We start from the raw sequence: 19,597 nt of genomic DNA, 5'->3' as shown, positions 1-19,597 counted from the left end.
TCTCGGCAGCATGACCCGCGCCCTGACCTATAACCGGCCCCGGCACGGCTGACCGTCCACCCACTGTCTGACCCTGTGCTCACTGAACTGGTGTGCGCGGCTCTGTCGCGGCATGGCCCATCTCTGCATGCCTCTCTCATGTTGCAGCACCGCCCGCGCCGCCTGCACTGCCCGCACAGCCTGCGCCTGAGTCCACTTCGGCTTCTGCACCCTCGACGACGGCTTCTCCCTCCACGTCAAGTACTTCAACTCCTACAAACGAGTCTCCATCTTCAACAACACTTTCTACAACTACATCAACATCGCCTCCAACAAGCTCTACCACAGCGCCTTCCACACCGGCGTTGCCGGTCGGGGACTCGTGTGCCGACGGGAACGACACCCGCGCCGCTGGCGAGGTGTTCTTCCGCGGCTGTGAGGAGCGCTGCGTCTGCTTCCCGGGTGGTGAGCTGTTCTGTCTGCCGCGCTGCCCCGAGGTGACGATACCCGAGGATCCCGGCTGTATCTTGGTAGAGGACACGAAAGATGCGTGCTGCTGGGTGAAGAGCTGCCAGAAGGAGGTGAAGGAGGAGATCACGCATCTGGCCGCGCCGATCATGTTGAGAGAAGAGCAAAAGAGCAAGGGTGAGAGCGAGGCGGACGTTGGAGAAGCGACGACAATGGCGACGGCAACGAAGGGGACGACCGAAACGACCGAGAAAGATCCGATGATTGTGATGGCAGAGATGAAGAAGGCCAGTTCTGAGGCGATGGCTGGGGAGGAGGAGAACCTCACGCAGTCTGAGGCTAGCACGACTGAAGCATCCAGCTCGAGCGTGACCGCTGAGGATGAACTGAACGAAATAAACGTGGCTAGTGCACCCGCCGCTGGAGCGGCTAAAACGAAATCAAGTGAGAAAGTCAGCACGAAGGCTGTGGAGGATGCGGACTCTGCTACAAACACAATTGATTCACCACCTTCAACCACTGAGGCAACTACGGCAGAGCCGACTCAGACCGAGATATCACGGGATGGGGTCACCACCGGCCCTGCTGAGACCTCCACCTTTGCCAGCACGCTGGTGTCCCAGGTGCCATCCAAACCTCCCACAGCAGCCGGCGCCGCGGGAGAGCGAACCACCACCTCCTCGCCAGAAACCACCACGGCAGCACAGGAGACCCCTTCCACCACCGATATCTCCAACGTGATCGAGATCAATCTCACCGGCCTCAGCGGAGGACTGGACGAGGAGGAGGTGAAGGCTCTCAACAACGCTATTGTGGAGGCAATGGAGGACGAAATCGCTACGGAAAAGGCTAAGGAAATGGACATACCGGTCCAGTCGACCACGGAGAGGAGTGGAGAGACGGAGCCCCCTGAGGTCATAGCTACTGAGTCGTATGATCTGCTGGCGACAGGTTCCTCCATGGAGACCACAACTGTGACCATGGACGGCGCGACCATTGGTCCGACCGAGCCGACAATGATTGAGGAGACCAAGTCCCGAGCGGGAGAGGAAGTGGAGAGCTTGTCTGAAAGCGGGGGTGCCGTGGAAAGCACGACCATAGAGGCTCCGGTGCCAGAAGGGTCTGAGGAGGCTGTGACAGAGGCGCCGGCTGTTTCGACCGAGTCGTCAGTCAGCAGTGAAGGATTGGATGTTGTTAGGGAGGAGTTCAAAGACGAGTTGTTGAGTGAGAGTGACGCCTGGACGTTGAACTCAACTGAGCCACCGGAGGAGATAGCTCTGGACGGAGCAGCCTCCGGCCCTCCGGGTTCCGAAACCACCACCGATCAAATCACTGACCAAACGACGGAATCACCAGTGCAGCCGGTCAGCAGCACCATCACCACCCGTGCCGCCGTCACCAGCACCACTCCGCGCACCGTGCCCACCACTCGGCGCATCACAGGTCTCATCACATTCGCCCCCATCCCTGGCGAGGAGCCCTCGAGCACCGCGCGACCTGCCGAGCCCACCGAGGCGCCGCGGCCCGGCGGCCTGGCTCCCTCCGTCGGTATCGTGGCCGTGAAGAAGATCCCCACCCTGATCCGCGTGATGACCGTGCAGACCTCGGCCACGGTGGCTGCTGACGTGCAGCCGCTGCCCTCGGAGGCGCCCGCGCGCGACACATCTCCCTTCGGAGGCGTGGAGGCGCGGCGCGGGCAGGCGAGGATTTCGGCGGAGGAGGAGGAGCCTGAGATCCAGCTCACCGGTCTGAGCCCAGCGCTGTTCGCCGCCGGTCTGGGGATGGAAGAGGAGCGATCAGCGACGGAGCGAGGATCAGGTAACACAGCGAGTGGCGAGGCGCGGAGACAGGCCTCCAGGAGCTAACGGCCCGGCGGCGGGCGTTCTAACAGCGGCGGCGGAGCTAACGCGAGGAGCTAACGCGAGGAGCTGGGCAGAGCAGCTATCGGTATTCGGTGAAGCCGCTGGTGGGAGTCTGAACTTGGAGCTGGTAACGGTGGCGGCGATAATATGCAGGTGAAGGTAGCATGATGTGGGTGTGCGTATTATTCAGGTGATCTAATCTACAAGGTGATGGTGGCTGTAGGCTATGGCTAGCTTGACGTCTTTATAACGCTTCTTCTTTCTTTCAGACAATCTAATTCACCTCCCGTTCTAATGTTCCACCCTTATAATTTATAGTGCGTTTTTAATTTGCCTTGCCTTTCCGCAATCTTCCAGCCCCTCACATTTGTCGCGTTTATTTGTTGTTGCTGTAATCTCGGTAAGCCGTCCTTTCAAAGTAAAAAACAATGCGTGTTAGGGCCCAGTTGAAGACTTTTCGATCGAACCTCCACCAGCGCTTACCACATACGTTACATATCTATTTTCTCAATAGATAGTTGAGCTTGGACATAGATTCGCTGCAGAAACTCTCGGTGTCAGACATACTAGCGAAATCGCGAGATCGGGATAACAGGCGTGAACTCGGTGTGAGAGGGACTGTTGTCTGACTCCTGTACTGACCAACACTGTGTACATACTTGGCGATGGGCGCAGAGCTGTTTTAGTCGTCAGAGGTGCTATGGTGGTGTGGGCGCTGTTTATAAAACAACCATCTGTGTACATTTTCTACTGTTAGCTTTATAGTAACGATGGTGTGTGAATATTCTGCGTTCGCTGTAACGTTTTAACCGTGTGTTCATAATCAACGCTTCACTTCTATTGTTTGGCTTTATTTCCATTGATTAACGTTATTCCGTAACTCGCTTGTCAAGTTGTCTAACCAAGTAACACCTGTTCTTAAGTTTGGTGAAGTGTGGATATTTGATTTTGTACTGAAATCTGCAAAGGTCTTAATCAATTGAATATATGCTTACAATGCTGGGTTTGCATATAGAGGGTTGAATACAGCCGTATCTCATATTTGTGCTAACATATCGATGTCTTGCCAATATCACTTTTCTTAACATAGCCTCTGGGTCGCTCACTAGTCGCATCAATTAAAAATAATGCCAAGCCGTCTGTCTGCCCCGTCAGACCTCCGCTCCTTACGCCTCTGATCCCGCTCTCCGGGCCGTTTCAGATTTTCTCGGTGAGACGGTGCCGGTGGCTGCCGCCGCGGCGCTGGAGTCCACACCGGCTCCAGAGGTGACCACGCTGCGCCCCGAGGGCTGTCTCCACGACGGAAAGCTGTACAAGGTCGGCGACGAGTTTCACGACGGCTGCCGCCAGTTCTGTATCTGTGGCCAGGCTGGTAAGATGTGCGCACCGATCCGCTGCCCGGTAAGGTTCGGCCTGGATCTGCTCAACCCCGACTGTCTGGAGTGGGAGGTGCCGCGCGACCCGAGCCGCCAGCCGCCCGACTGCTGCGGAGAGGCCGTCTGTAAGGACGACGGTCACTGCATCTACCAGGGACAGAAGTTCCGCAACCAGTACGAGATCCCGCAGAACCTGACGGGCTGCCACCAGCGCTGCTACTGCGAGTTCGGAGAGGTCAACTGCCAGCCGGACTGCCCGGCGGTGCCCGACGCGCCGCCCGCCGGTCTGCCCTGTCCTCCCGAGCAGACGGAGCTGGTCACCGGACCGAACGGCTGCTGCCAGTTCTGGCAGTGTGCAAAGATAGGTGAGTACCCAGGGAAGGCGGAGGGGCGGGGTGCATGGAGTGCTGGGTCGGGGTCTGTGTGTTGTCCGTGTCTGGGTGGATGGTTGTAACGCTAGAGCGAGTAGTCTGTGCTCTCACTTGTTTTCTTTGAGTGCTGTGTCATCTAGAAGTAACTTTTCGGGAACACCTATAAATATGCAGATTGCAGAGGTTATTTGGGCCATAAATGGTCGTTGTATGTATTGACATTTGCATGGATGATCAAAAAGGTCTGATTTGCTCCGTGTGCCATTCTATCCTAGTTCGATCATACGCATCACGACTGTAGACGACTGCACCGCATGATCGAGAATGCTGAAACTTCCATCACCCACCTTTGCACCGCATGAGCTCTACACGAGTACGGTCACTGGATTTTTAAAAATACTGTTTGCACGTTTCAGTGGCATGTGCCAAATTCGTTCATTCCAACAGTGTCACGGGTTTTTCTCACTGACTTGAGAGTTACGACCGTCTTGTGTCGGACAATATGAAAAAGAGGACTTTTTTTCGATATTTATCCAAATTTGACCGACGCATTTTCTGCATGTCAGCACCACGGAACGACCACGACAAGCTCCCATTACTTCGACGTTTCGTTGCACGGAACCCGTTCTTAAACTGACTTTGTTACGCTTGTTTTGACCTGCCTGACCCGAGCTTTGACCCCTCTCACCGCACGCTCCACTGGCTCGCCTGCACGTCTCACTGCGCTCTCACCCTGTCTCCTTTCAGACGGACCTAACGCGCATGCGCCCCGTAACGTGACTGTGGTTGACCTAGAGACCCCGGACGGTGCGCCTCCGGGCGTGTTCACCTATGCCTTCGATCCTTCCTGGTCGGTGGGTGACCGTTCGCATCGTCTGCCCACGTCGCCAGAGGGCATCCTCTCTGACGTCACCACCGCCGCCACCGCCGGCGAGATCACGCCCAACACGGGCGTACTCGGCTCGACTCCTGAGCAGGACGCCGTCCAAGTGACCACTACGGAGCGTCCGGAGGTCGAGGAACCGCCTCTGATAGCCGCTGTCACCGTGCGGCCTCTGGGGTCGCAGCCCAAACCTGTGGACGATGAAGCAGCGAAACAATCAGGCGGGAGCACCGCTGCGACCCCGCCGCCGGACGCCACTGAGCCGGAGACGGACGTACCGCAGACTGAGGCGCCGACCACGGAGCGGCCGAGGCCAGCGCGTCCCTCCGGACCGATACACTTCCCCGACCAGCCGTTCCGACCCCGGCCGCCGATCACCAGCCGTCCAACGCGACCGGCGCGACCGATCCATTTCCCCACCAGCCCGGAGCGGACCACGCAGCAGCCGCCCTTCGGCGCCGACCTCGACGACGAAACGCTCATTAAGGAGCTCCTGGCCTCGGTATCCTCCTCTCCGAACTTCCCCGTCAGTCGACGTAAAGGTAGGTATCCGTTAAACGCAGAGAGGCGCCCGCGGTGCGACTAACCCCCGCTCCTTAAACACTTACGAGTATACCTTCGCGCGGTGTTCGGGCCGCCGGCGCTCCCGCTCAGCTGATCGGTGATGGTGCTGCCGCCTGGTGACGGTACGCTAAAACACTCGGTGTCTGTACATTGTACATTCTCAGTATGAACCGCCCATTCATCAGGAACGCCGGGATCCGGTGTTCCCAAATCCTCAATTGCGTCAGTGCACAGGACAGAGATGCGCCCTAGCTGCAGAGCTATACGGACGGTTATGGTTTCTCAGAGAGCTCTGGCGGACAGGGACCTGCCTGCAGACAAGATGTAGAATAGACGGTGGCCGCTCCAGGTCTGCGTTGTAGCGTATCTGGCCATGCATCGAGCTCTGCTTGTAGAGGTGCATGACGGCGGCATGCTGTCTGAGCGGCTGAGATTTTGGCGAGGTGCATTCCGCTACATATGTATTGTGCAGATCAAAAGCTGCAATAGTTGTTTCATAGTATCTTTCAAAGATAACTAAATGCTGCCAAATTTGTCCTCAGCGATAACGATGAGAATGCAAATATAACCAGATTAAAAATTGTCGAAATAACGAGTAACGCTGTATATCAATCATTACTTATTGATAAACCCTTTTGAACCTTTTCTCAATGTTGGAGCCTGTCATGTTTCGTTTTTGTCGGACATTTGTATCATTTTTGTTGTACATTTCAAAATAGACGACTACCGTCTACCACTCCCACTAAACTGCAGGTTTTGATGTTCCGTACTGTATCACTCAGTGTCTAATGTATGTACTATATAGCACTTTCACTGAAGATAATTGTCAGCCATCCTGAGACTGTCTCAGATTGAGCTTTCTGTACGAATAACCTATGTCTGTGGCGTTTACAGAACCTCCGGTAACCACTACAACCACGGCGGAACCGGAACCCACACTGCCCACTGGTGAGTCACAGAGGCTGTGCAGCGGCTGAACGGTTGGTCAGCAGTTGGGCGGGAGCAATAAACGTTCGAGTAATGATGTGTTCGATGTTAAATTCCTGGGTATTTCGATATCAGATGAAATGAACGCACTTCTCCGACTCATGTTACCTACCTATTTGATGAGGCTTTCGTCGAACTAGCTTACACCCTCATGCAATCCGCGCGCTATAGAGCCCCTCTCTTTCCACCCTCCAGTGGAGTGCCGACCCAGACCGCTGCTGACCCCCCCCCCCCCCCTCACGGTACTGATGCTGGAGACTGTGTTGATGGATGCAGCCGACCCTGACCTCCCTCCCTCCCATTCACAGTTCTGATGCTGGAGAACGTGGTGGTGGATGCTGCCGACCCCAGCTCCATCCACATCAACTTTACCCTGCCACCTCAGTTTGTCGGACTGGCCGGAAAAGCCGAGGTGCTCTACACGGACAACACTGGACTGTTTGACAGGTAATTGAGGCATAGAGAGTGGATGAGGAAGTTTCTAGGCCCTTGATGCTCTGGATGGATGTGCGAAGTCAGTTCATACTTGTCATGCTACGGCCTACGAGCCTGATCTCTGGTAATACGAATATCAGCGTTTTGATCAATGAACGGACCTTTTATCCGATCATTCTATCATCTGAGACCCGTTCTATTACACCTAAACCCCGCCTTTCACCCCTGCCAGCTGCCACCGACCCCGCTTCCGAAACCCGCTAACCGGCCACCCATCTATCCGTCAGCGAGGGTAACCTGTCCAGCTGGGACCGGCGCATGTTCGTCACTCCCACCGGCCGTCTGACCGCCTCCGAGTACAGCTGGACCCTGGGAGACCTGGCGCCCGACACAGAGTACCTGCTCCAGGCCAGGGTGACCTTTGACGAGGGCACTACCGACCTGCAGGGAGGCCTCCACGAGGTCCGCACGCTGCCACTGCCTTCACGTGAGTAATGAGGTCGGCTGGGTGTAAGGGCGAGGGAGAGAAACCGCTGATAGGGAAGTTTTTGTTTCACGGAGATTTGTGCAGTAATCGTGGGTAACTCATTTTTCCGTCGAGGAAGTGTAGATTCCGTATACATATGGTACATATGGTACATATATACAGATTCCGTGTATATGGCACTGTTTGCCGTTTTTCTGCATCATTTAACAAGACAAAATGACTGGAGACCCCGTTGCTAACAGATATTCATGACTGGTGGTTATCGGGAATAAGAGGTCAAGATAACGCCCTGTGCCACCTCCATGTCCAAACAAATATCTCCTGTCTTCCAAACAAGATAACTCCGCCTGCACTAACCCACTCCCCTGCCGTCTCGCAGCGGGCACCACGCTGCCGCCCAAGGTGGCGCTGGACGCCGCTCTGGTGGCCACGGACATAAACACCACCTGGGCCAAGATCGGCTGGAGGCGACTCAACGAGACAGAGCTCAAGTACATTGACGGCATCCAGCTGCGCTACAGGGATGTCGACGTCGACGCACAGGTCAGTGTGCTATGTTAGATTTATGTTAGAAGGCCAGGGGCTGGTCCGTAGGTCACCCACAGTGCCAAGGGCTAGGGTGTGATATGTAGAGTCAGTCACGATGCCAGGGTTCGATGTTCAGGTCAATCTCTGGGTCGAATTTCTGCTTGCTCACTATATGCAACGCTAATTTGAACAATGAACATCTCTTCAGTCTCTCCAGGCAGAAACCATGACCCCTCCATCCCCAGGTGTGGGTCGTTTCGGCCCTCCTTTCTGTCCATGACTTCTTTCTGTCCTCTCGATCCCCGGTGTGAACCATTGCCCATGCAGCCGCCTGGAATACGGTTAAATACACAGAAAGCACTATAATAGCCTCCTAAACGACAGCCAAATTTCATTCACATGTGTCATCGAACCGCTCAATCACCCCTGCCATCCTTCAATGTATTGACCATGACGACTCTCCCTCCCCCCCCCCCCTCAGGTGTGGACGATGACGCCGTTCATCCACCGGGAGCTGACGCAGTACGAGCTGACCGAGCTGAAGCCCGGCACCGGCTACGAGGTCGACATCGTGCTGATGCCCTTCCAGGACAAGAACACCGAGCTGGTGTCGGAGCGGCCGCTGCGCATCCGCACTCTGCCCGTCGTCGGTCAGTGGACGGTCACTGAGTGGGCTATAGCTCACCGGTGTGGCTTAAATAGGACATGCAGCCGCCTGGAATACGGTTAAATACACAGAAGCACTATAAAAGACTCCTAAATGACAGTAAAATGTCATTCACAGGTGTCATCGAACCGCTTAATCACTTTGACTTAGCATCACAGATAATCGACTCTTGTATGGCCGGTCACAGATTGGGATGGATATTATCGGTGTGACCTAAGATAGCCTCCTAAACGACAGCCAAATTTTAATCATGTGCCATCAAAACGCTGATTCACATTGAATATGCATCACAAATCGCCTGAGTTCTATGTTGTTGTAAAAACCTTTTAGTTGCTATGTTTGTAATTCGTAATGTAACGTTTGTAATGTATGTGGCGCAAGGAATTTGTGAGTCGTAATGGCAATGAAAAGGACGACTGTCAAAACATGCCGCCAGATATACTGCCGCTATTGAACCGGTCCTCGCTGGTCGCTGCGCCCTATTGACCCTATTGCGCCCTCATTCACCCCTGTGCCGACAGACCCGTACGACTTCAACCTGACTCTGACACTGGCCGAGGTGAAGCCGAGCTCCGTGCGAGTCGAGTGGTCCGGCATCCCGGACCCGCAGTACAAGTACGTCAACGTCTACCGCATCGTCTACATCTACGAGAAGGAGCGCGAGGAGAAGCACACCTTCAAGCTGGCCAAGACCTCCGACCAGCCGTCGCTGCTGCTCAAGGGACTCAAACCCAGCAGCAAGTGAGTATTCATCGCTTCACAGCTGGTGTATAATTTTGAGTAGGCATTGAGGTAGCAGCACCTTTTGTGGGTAGCTGAGCAAACGAAGTATATGCATCGAGTTCCCGAAGGGAACTGCATCGATCCTTAGAAAACTTGGTTGAAACATTTCTTGTTAACGGTGTTACCTGCATTTCGGCAATGTGGGACGTTTTTTCAGAACCCGAATCCCTGGTCGTCACCCGCTGAATCGTGCCTCTGTAGACTGTACTCACCGGTTCGTTCCGCTCCCGCCGCAGGTACCAAGTGTGGCTGGAGGCATACCTAAAGAACGGCAAGAAGCGGGTCTCGGAGGTACAGGAGTTTGTCACAAAGCCGGGCGAGATCGGAAAGGCCGAGGAGATCAAGGGAGATGAAAACGGTGAGTCTAGTGCTTACATTCTGGTAACCGAATATTTATTACATACTGGATTGAGCTAATAAAATTGATAGAAAAAGAAACGGTAGCACACGAGATAAGAGCAAACGTGTCGGTGTACCGCCACACAGTAAGACAAATTTTCCTCTACCTACCTAATGCCATGGTAAACGATAAGTAAGTCGTAGCTACATAAGAGTCTACACGACAAACATCGCATCCAATAATTGATTTGTAATCTCACTCGTGACTACAATTTGGAAAGCAATCACTCTTGTTTCTGAGTTCATCATCGACCCTCCCACTTCTCCCTCTACCCTGACGACCCCGCCCGTCCCTCAGAGCGGGACCAGACGCAGCTGGCCGGTGCAGCCAGCTACTACAGCGGGATGGTGGTGGCAGCCATTATCGCCGCGCTGGCCATCCTGCTGGCCATTATCTGCGCCGTGTGCCTCGTCAGAAAGTCCAGCCACGCCAAGGCGCCCATCACGCCCGCGAGGAAGAACGGGCCCAGCTACGAGAACCCGGCGTTTAAGGTGGGCGCCGGATCTGAGGCAGGGGGAGGGTGGCTGCTGTGCTGTTGGTGTTTCAGGTGAATTGTTTGTGTGTGGTGTTTGATTTGGTTTTGTTATATCGGATGGAAGTCTATGATCATTTCGATCTATGATCGAAATAAGAGGATACGAAGTAAAAATTGCTGCATATGACTGTTATGCGCAAAGGCTACTCTATATCATAGGAAAGGTCTTTGGCAAGCACCAAAGTGGCTTTAGCAGTCAGCTATTAGTAAATCGGCCTTGAGATAAATCTAAACAATATCGTAGAGGTGAAGCACATATACCTAATTCGAGTTATGGCTCCTGCCCTGCTCTTTTGTTCTTTACAGGAAGGAGAGAGAGAGAGAGAGAGAGACCATTTATTCAATAACAAACAGATGAATATAACAAATAAAGTATGCAATTGGCGCAAAAGTGCTACGCACTTAAATCATGGCGCCGCTTGCTAAAGCGGCGCCATGATGGAACAGCGAAGGATGAAGGGGGTTAAAAATTACAAAATGTGTTTATTTCTCGAAGCAATAACATTCAGCCTCAGTGCACCTAATTTTAAGTTGAATCTGCAAATCGCAGCCAAAGGAATTAACATCTCAAACAGACCTTTTCGGCTGGTGGCTTTGATTGATAGTTTTGCTGAGTTTATTTTTTTAGACGGATCACCGCACTGGGTATCACGTTTGTCGTGTTGCATGCACGTTCAGTTCCACTGTCGCATTGTTGGTGTGTGCCGGGTACCGTAGTGTCTTCCTTCTATGGATGTCTCCTTCCCATCTGCCGGTCTATCCCGTGAGTCGGCGGTGTGTGAACTCTGTCTAACTCAGCCGAAAACTCAGCTGTAACCTTTGTCTAACTCTAGCCTGGGTCGCAGCCGTCCAACTCTTTCGAGGCGATTCGCCGAGAGACTAGCGACCTGTAGCGACGTACCTGACATCTACCGGTCATCGCAGTAGGTTCGAGGAGCCCGCGCTCGCCTCTCTTGCCTGTCTCGCTCGGCTTTTGTCGCTTTGTCTGTCTGGCTGTCTGTCTGTTGTCCGGTCTTCGTCAGTGGCTTAGCATAGCATAGCATATCATAGCATAGCATTTTTCGTGGTCCGTCCAGGTCGGTTTCAGATGGAACAGCGAGGTGCTCTTTCCTGGCATACAAGCATGCAAGTCTTCTCTTCGGACCGGCTGCATGCTCTTGCGCACGACTTTGTCTTTGTGTCTGTCCTGCATCGTGTGTTCTGGTGGTATGCACGTCTGTCATCCTACTGATTGCGGTGGATAAACGGTTTTTTTATTTTGAAATAGGTTGCATTTTACTTGGTAAGCGCATATAAAAGTTGAAGCATTCTCTCGTCTAGATGATAATTATCATTATAATTATAATTGTAATTGATATAATTATCATTATAATTGATCGCCTCTTATAAGAGGCGATCAATTAACATTACTTTACCTCTTATTACTTGTTAACCCTATTCCTGGCGGGGGGGGGGCCTCAGGAGCCCCCCCCTGAGGTTTTTTGGTTATTTCTCCCAAACGCGTTGAGCTAGGAAGCTCAAATTTTCTGACTTTTCCTAAAAGGCTTCTACGCAACATGTCTGAAATTTTTGAGTTGATCTGACCTCAGGTCAGGTCACCAGAGGCGGTTTGGTGTAGAGTTCTGCACGGCTGCAATTTTCCACAGCCTAGCCGCCCCACAGCCGTGGCTCCACAGCCACAGCCGCCCACAGCCGTGGCAAACTGTGGGCAGCCAGCCGTCAGCCGGCCGTGGATACTTTCAATGAAATGCAACCAAATAGTATATAATAAGTTGTTTTTAGTTGAAATATACCTATAGCCAAAAGCACATTGCAATGGGCTGTAGATTCTCAAGCTCATGAAGCATCATAGGTTAAGTGGTTGTGTATCTGGCTTTAGGCCGAAGGCCTGAAGCCTGATGCGCATCGCATGCCTACACAAGTCCCTGCAAGGGGTTAAGAAAGATGGGTAGGTAGGTGGTACCTACTACCTACATCAACAGAAAACAAACAACGAACCAGAAAGAAGCACTAGCAGTGTAGATATATAATGCCAAATCCTGAAGCATGGTTGTGGGACAGAACAACAGACCCTGATGCTTTTCATTATCAATGTTAGGTATGGAAAATGTAACTGAAGTTGATGGACTGTCAAACAGTGATTGTCTTGTCAAAACTCTTGCTTCTTTCTTACCTTGCATATTTTCTGGGGTGTGATATGCCAGGCTTGAAGCAGCCTTCTGAGCAAGTCTCAAACTAATTTGATATGCAAGGCATCATCAAAACACTAGTGAGCATCCAAGAAAGGAAAACGTTCATATATTTTGATTTTTCCAAATAATGATCTTCGCTCAAATCCCTAAGGACGTGCGAGCCACAATTGCTTCTTTCAATCAAAAATTTTACTTGAGTTTTTAATGACGTCAATAGCAAAAAAGTGGCGAAAAATTGTTTTGTGTCACTAAAAACAGCCATAAAAATTATTATTCATAAATAATTATGCTATACAATTGAAAAACTTGCTCTCAAACAAAGACTGAACATCAAATTTTTACATTTTCAGAAGAAGACGTCATTTTATTAGTAAAGTCAACAGCTCGCGTAATAAATATTGTGTTCAGGGTTTTCACAGTCATGTGAATTACGTGTTCAGGGTTTTCACCATCATGTGAAGTAAGTAAGGTTCATGCTCACTTATATTCTAATTCCATTGGCTTCGTTCATGAGCATTTTCTGTTAGCGGTCACACACACACCAGTTAGAACATAAAGCGCCAGTTTTATATTATGTAATTGGACTTGCCGAAAATCCAGAAATACATCTGAGAGTTATTTTAGATAATATTTTATGAAGCCTTTACCTGCCTTCATCTAGGCGTGATTTCTTTTTCTATTACCTGAAAGAATTATTGAACGCTCGTCTTCAATAGCTGTAAGGTGCTCTCCTAATGACCAGGTGAGATTGATTTGAGAGGAATGTGACAATGCAACATGTTGCATTTTCTGAAACTGTCAAGCTCTTAATGATGAAGGAACAATTGGTACCTATAATTAGTATTCTGTACCAGAAAGCAAACTCCCCTACAGCAAATGGTAAAACTATTACAGGTTTTCAAAGGCTTCACCACTTTCAATGTTGCTGGGCATCCTTTGCATGATTTTTACAGGCTAGACTGCTTATCAGAATGTAAGATTAAGGATTTAAAATTTTATATTTGAGTACTTAAGATTGAGCTTGAAATCTCACAGCCGTGGCCACAGCCGTAGCCGTGTTCTTGGAGATATTTGCAGCCGCCCCGGCCCACAGCCGTGGGGCTGCAGCCAGCCGCGGCTGCAGCCGGCCGGTGCAGACCTCTAGTTTGGTGACCCTACCTCAGAAAAGTTTGCAATCACGCCAGAGCTAGAGTTTTTGACCGATCAATTTCTTCTCTTCAGGGTTTAGTTAGGGTACCAGTATGTGCAATTTGTATATCTCGGAATTTTGATATCGGTGACCTAAGGTCAGGTCAATTTCGCGACCTCCCCATTATAAGTCAATGGGGGAAAAATCAACTCCCTGTTTTTACCACTAAAACGGGTCGGAATGGCCCCATATACCATACATGACTTCCTATACGATCAACCTTCACTACCTTGAGGTCTGTTTTGCTGTTGGGCAGCTGTGAGGTCATGTGACGTCATCAAAGGTCACCAAAGGTTTTTGGCCAATAACTCCGTACAGGAACAAGATACAGACGCGTGGATGGTCTCATTGTGTTCAGCTCGTCAAGACGCATCGAATGATATACATGATGACCTCGAGGTCACGTGACCTGAGGTCAACCTTTGACCTTGACCTTTCGAGGTCAACATATATATATCATTCGATGCGGATTGACGAGAGGATCACGATGATGCCCTTAGTTTGTTCCTATCTTGACTAATTCGAAAGTTATTCGAGAAAAACTCTCTCCATATCTAGCGCCGCCATTTTGACTTTTTCGACCCCTGTGACGTCATCTTTGACCTGACCTGAAAATGACCTTAGTAAAAATTGTAGATCTTGGCCGTGCGTATCCGATGCCGTTTACCGCTTGTCGCTATCTTGCTTCGTTCTCGAGATCTCAGGGGGGGGCCGAATCGGCCCCCCCCCCGCCAGTTTCTTGTCCCGGCGGAGCCCGCCAGGAATAGGGTTAAGGTTTCGACGACTGTTTTGTCCAAAATGCAATATGCCTAACATGAAGTCAAAAAGAAATATGCGGTGGTGTAGAAAGTACTGATTTTTACACCCTATGTCCCGATTTACTTGAGTAGCTATGTTTTTGGTTGGCCAAAAACGCATTATTTTGATGTTGATCGGTAAGCGCTAATCCACTTATCTTATTTGTTACTTCATTTTGTTATCTATTCATATTTTATGTCTTCTTATTTCTAAGTTAACAATCACTCTCTCATGTTCACACATCATGTCCAATTCTCCCCCTTACATATATCGGGCAGGCAGCGATATCCTGGCAAATTATGCCGAGTGTTTCCAGGTAGTTAGGTTTATGAGGCGCCGCATTGTCATCGATGCTCTATTAGTCTGAAACAACCTACAATATGCCGATAACTCAGATAAATGAAAAAGCCCGACGAACAACTGAATTACTCGTCACGGCCACTCCGCCCGCTTCCCCTGCATGTCCGTTCTGAGGAGATGGCCGCCGATGCCCAGCGGATCTCCCGCGCATGGCCGGCGGCGCGCGGACGAGCACGCGCCCCGCGCGCCGCCACCGCGTCACGGTAGCTGGCCGCGTCACGGCCCTGTCGTGACGCGTGATCCTCTCACCGTTAGGGTGTTACGGCCCGTTCTCGACCTGTGACCCCGTCCTCCCGGCCACCGACCCCCGCCGGCTACCGACTGACCGCTCCGCAGTGGAGTGGTGTCTGAAGTCTGAACCCGCCCCGGCCCACGGAGAGCAAAGCTGAGGGGAGAGAGGAGTGAATGGGAAAGGCGATAAGATGACTCTGGGCATGCATGACCGGCAAAGAATGATGGATGATTTGTCTGTTTTGTTTTGTACTGCCGCCTTAGTTCACTCCTTTCGCTTTCCATTCGTTCACTTTCTGTGCCCCTTCCTCCCCATTCTCTACACTGTCTCTTTGTTTTTCTTTTCTTTTATCCATCTCTCTCTCTCTTTCTCTCTCTCTCTCTCTCTCTCTCTCTCTCTCTCTCTCTCTCTCTCTCTCTCTCTCTCTCTCTCTTTCTCTTTCTCTCTTTCTCTCTCTTTCTCTCCTCTTTCTCTCTTTCTCTTTTTCTCTCTCTTCGTTCTTCTAACTAATGACTTCTCTCATTACAGTTAAGCGTTGTCAGTTGTCACTAGCTGAATCCTTCATTCTTTTTCCTTTTCTTTGGTCTTTTTTATTTTGCTTACTTTATCGTATCCTGTACTATAATTGCTTTTCTCTGGCTGCGATCGAGTAGACGAGTATTTATCCTCGTAGTGCACTATGCACTGCAGCCTAAACTCTCCTGCCTCTATTTCATTTCCCCGTCTGTTGTGAGCATGGATCGCAGAATATACCCTGACTCGCAGGTATACATTTGGGTCTGGCCGCGATGGTTTTGCATTGCTGTCCAAGTGTCGAGCTATATAGTTAATGCTATACAGTAGTTCATTTTATGTGTCTATCGTTGCATAATCGGGCATTGCGTAACGGAGCTCAGCTATTGTTTTACGTGGTGATTGTTCGTAAGTCATTATTTGACTGTAGGTATAGCTCATTAGTGTATCTACCCTGTTCCTTCAATAAAAGCAATATTAAAGGGCATGCTCCCCTGCGAATCACTTGCAAAATACTCTCAATCTACATTACGTGTATGCCCAATTTATACCCGAATACCGTATTCAAGTGGGCAGAATTATTCCCGTTGCCATCAGTCAGAACCGTTAGGAGCTGGATAAGGGTGAGGATGCTCTTGGGTCGCTCCGTGCCTCCGCTCACACCTGTTCCAGTACCGACACCGCCCCCTCTGTTCCAGAGCGCCGATCTGGACCTGAACGGCTCGAACGGGAACGATCGTTTCGCGTAGTGGCCGAGCGCGTGCACGTGCGCCCCGGACCAGTCGTGAGAGCACGGCACGGCGCTCGTGCGCGGAGCACGCGTGCCGCGCGCCATGAGACACGGGCGCAGTGCGTGTGAGAGAGTGGGATGTGCGTGTGCGTGCGCCGGGGAGAGAGCGGCCGGTGCGGGACGAACGGGCGCCTCGTGACCGCCAGCCGCCTCGGACCAGCTCCGGAATGGGACGCTCTGTTTGAGTGAGCGTGTGAGTGAGTGTGCGTGTGGTGCGCGCGTGTCGGGGTGTTCAGTGCCAAACGGAGCCGATTCTCGAGGGACCGAAGAGCCGGACGGACCGGGTGATATCTCGCGGCGGCTCGGACAGCGTCAGTAGCGCCGGCGGTGACGTCACGTCAGCTGACGTTGAGACGTCAGTGGTCGGAGGGGCCGGCCGGGATTCCCGTACCTCAGTAGTGCGCGCGGGCCGCGTGGGGCCGACGGTGCGTCTCTGCACGCTAGTGTCCGTGCGCAGCGCAAACCGTTCCCTGTTGTAGCCATTGGCGGGCGTGGCCGGCCGATGGGATGCTATTTTTGTATCTAAGATGCATTAACACGCCGTGCCGGCCGGCTCACTGCCGACGCCTGTCTCCGCGGAGCCCTCGTATCGGACCAGTCATTTCCACGCGCCTAGGTTATTGTGTAGCGGGCATATTTCCTGAACGGGAGAACGGGGTGTATCGTTGTAGATCATCAGATGTGACCAATCGTGTCAGTTAGGGGCGATTGCCGCTTTTTAGCCTATTTGTAGGCGGAGCACATGTCTTGTGTATTTTGTTATACAGTACTAGTTTGAGATGTGATGATATTCGGTGTGTGCGTACTTTAACACCTGCATTATCATTTTACACTTTTTGTGAGTTGCTGATTGCTCTTAGCTCCACGATCCTGTTAATGAGCATCACAATGTGCGATAAATGTCTTCTTGCTTTTTAACTTCATATGATTGTGCATACATAACTGCTTTTTGTATGTTCTTTTTTGAATCGTTTAACCTGATCTTGTTCTGTGAAGCCGTCCAAAATAAAACTGTTAAGAACCATAGCTTGGCATGTTTCAAGATTCTTACAGATAGGCATGTTTATTACAGTTGGCAGATTTTTTTGCTACTTCCTTGAGCAGTGTGGTTTCTTTTTAAATTTACTTTTAGCAATTTTGTGCATTTTCCAATATGAGTTTGATGTTGAATAACGAACACTAGTTAGACTTATGGTTCCACTGAAAAGCAAATTTGAGCTATTATGATGCATCATGACCACACATCATATGGAAACACTGATCTAATGGCGTCATTGTGCGATATCTACACAGGTGAGGAACAGAAGATATCGTCTTGTAGCGAAAAAGTCGTTGTGTTTGCATTTTACCGCAAGCACAAAAACTTTCAATCTCAATTTTTCATGACCAAAACTCCGTAGTTACCAATGCGCTTGCGCAAGTTATGTATTAATAAATCATTTGTTAATAATGTGCAATTATCTTGCGCTTATTTAGCGATGCGTTGGTCATTTTCTTAGGAATACTTATGTGTTTAGTTTCGAGTTAGTTGTTTTTCCGTTCATTACAGAAATAACGCACAGACATTGAAAATCCATAGGTCCAGTCTGGGACTAAAGCACTGGTAATTTTTGCCTCACCGCCAACATGAGATCAGGTGCTGACGCGATGAAAGCCTTACCTAGGCTTGCGTGCCTCCAGAAGCATGCGTGACTCCCTGAACTGTTTTCATCCATGCCGCCATAATATCCTGAGAAACACGGCTGTGAGACTGCTGATCTCTATTATCTCTGGTGCATGATATGTATATTCGCCTCAGAGCGTGAATAGGTCACCGGCCAACCATGCTAGACTTGGTTTACTTCAGGTACGATAGCATCTTATGCACCGTTGCAGTCACTGGCGCTTGGTGCTAGTGTAGTGTGCTCTAATGCAGTCTCCATGTGTAAGGACATTACAACAGGTGTTTCATGCCGCGTGTGTTTCATCATCTCCCATTCCTGACTCAATCGTGTGTTTTGGAGCGTCGACTGCAGATGAACCAGGCGGATTCGTACCATTTCTAGTGTGCAGGTTCTTCTGCAAGCATAAAGCTTGCCTGATTTTTGCACTTACCGACTGCCGTTCAACTTTGGTTCAACGTGCCCATGGGTGAGAACTGAGAAGATACAAGTTTTGCTGGCGTTGTTTTATACGAAACGCTTCGGATTTAAAGGAATACGGAAAAGACAAATCTCCTACTTTGGCCAAATAACCAGCAATTACGGTTAAGTAGGCAATACAGAAATGACATGCCGGATATCCAACGTCTTATGAGAAAGCTAGCTATGCAATGTGCGTCTAACGCAGCGCTCCGCGTTGATGAGCCGCAGGCAAGTTTATCCAAATTCACCCGTACCTTCGTAACTCACAGACTATTGCTGAGCAAAACTCCTGATTCGGCTGAATGACATTGCTATAGAGAAACATGCCTCGGTCACATTAAGGTATGGTATATGACAACATAAGTAACGGCATGGTAAGTGTGTTACTTCCTAGCTCAGGGACCTTGCTCTAACACTGATCGACTTCAGGATTTGACCTGTCTCAGACCCGGCAGTCATCAGCTTACGTTTCTGGAGTGCACTGCTGTCCTCCTTTCTCTCGTTCACGCCTGTCTCCGACATTTGCGTGTCATCAGCGTATTGAATGTGACGACGCAAGTATCGAAGGAAGTAGAACAAGTCATTGACCTTGACGAGCACTGCCGTGACATGTAGGTAGTGTGTGCTTACAGCGCGATCACAGGGTGTAGGTACCTATCGGTATGTTTGTGTGGAACTTTACAGGTGACACCTGTTTGCGTATGAGAGAGAGAGAGAGAGAGAGAGAGAGAGAGAGAGAGAGAGAGAGAGAGAGAGAGAGAGAGAGAGAGAGAGAGAGAGAGAGAGAGAGAGAGAGAGAGAGAGAGAGAGAGAGACAGACAGACAGACAGACAGACAGACAGACATACAGAGGCTGAAGTTCCCATACTCACACTACCACCATGTTTGCAACTTTGCAATTGGCTGGAAAGAATAGTTACTAATAAATTATGATGAGGTTTGTGTGGATTTTCCTCGCCAACTTCCAGTGATTGCATCGCACACCGTGCAACTGATTGCAACGACGATTTGTCTGATGTGGTGTGCAGCTATTGACTATTTTGAGCTTTTTTAGAATCTATTTTGGACTTTTCGA

The 19,597-nt window shown here is 50.6% G+C and overlaps 1 protein-coding gene across 19 annotated transcripts in view; it reads left to right on the top strand.

Annotated features, from left to right (window-relative positions):
• LOC122380778 (putative epidermal cell surface receptor) overlaps nt 1–17,425 on the top strand; it is a 61,643-nt gene extending 44,218 nt beyond the window's left edge. For 2 of the 19 annotated variants that reach the window (XM_043364234.1, XM_043364233.1), the window contains 12 exons: nt 3,511–4,050; nt 4,948–5,481; nt 6,398–6,451; nt 6,799–6,937; nt 7,213–7,412; nt 7,792–7,955; nt 8,422–8,590; nt 9,129–9,348; nt 9,627–9,748; nt 10,088–10,281; nt 11,159–11,248; nt 16,308–17,425. In XM_043364234.1, the coding sequence (XP_043220169.1) occupies nt 3,511–4,050; nt 4,948–5,481; nt 6,398–6,451; nt 6,799–6,937; nt 7,213–7,412; nt 7,792–7,955; nt 8,422–8,590; nt 9,129–9,348; nt 9,627–9,748; nt 10,088–10,281; nt 11,159–11,218 (2,396 nt within the window). In that variant the 3' untranslated portion in view covers nt 11,219–11,248; nt 16,308–17,425. Of the gene's footprint in view, nt 1–147; nt 2,266–3,510; nt 4,051–4,947; nt 5,482–6,397; nt 6,452–6,798; nt 6,938–7,212; nt 7,413–7,791; nt 7,956–8,421; nt 8,591–9,128; nt 9,349–9,626; nt 9,749–10,087; nt 10,282–11,158; nt 11,253–16,307 lie in introns of all 19 variants that reach the window. The other 17 variants (XM_043364241.1, XM_043364237.1, XM_043364239.1 and 14 more) reach the window with 15 other exon arrangements.
• Nucleotides 17,426–19,597: the final 2,172 nt, after the last annotated feature.

The sequence above is a fragment of the Amphibalanus amphitrite genome, unplaced genomic scaffold, assembly GCF_019059575.1.
Source record: "Amphibalanus amphitrite isolate SeventyFive unplaced genomic scaffold, NRLGWU_Aamphi_draft 000106F_arrow, whole genome shotgun sequence".
NCBI classification, from domain to species: domain Eukaryota; kingdom Metazoa; phylum Arthropoda; class Thecostraca; order Balanomorpha; family Balanidae; genus Amphibalanus; species Amphibalanus amphitrite.
This window is presented reverse-complemented; position numbering and strand designations above follow the sequence as displayed.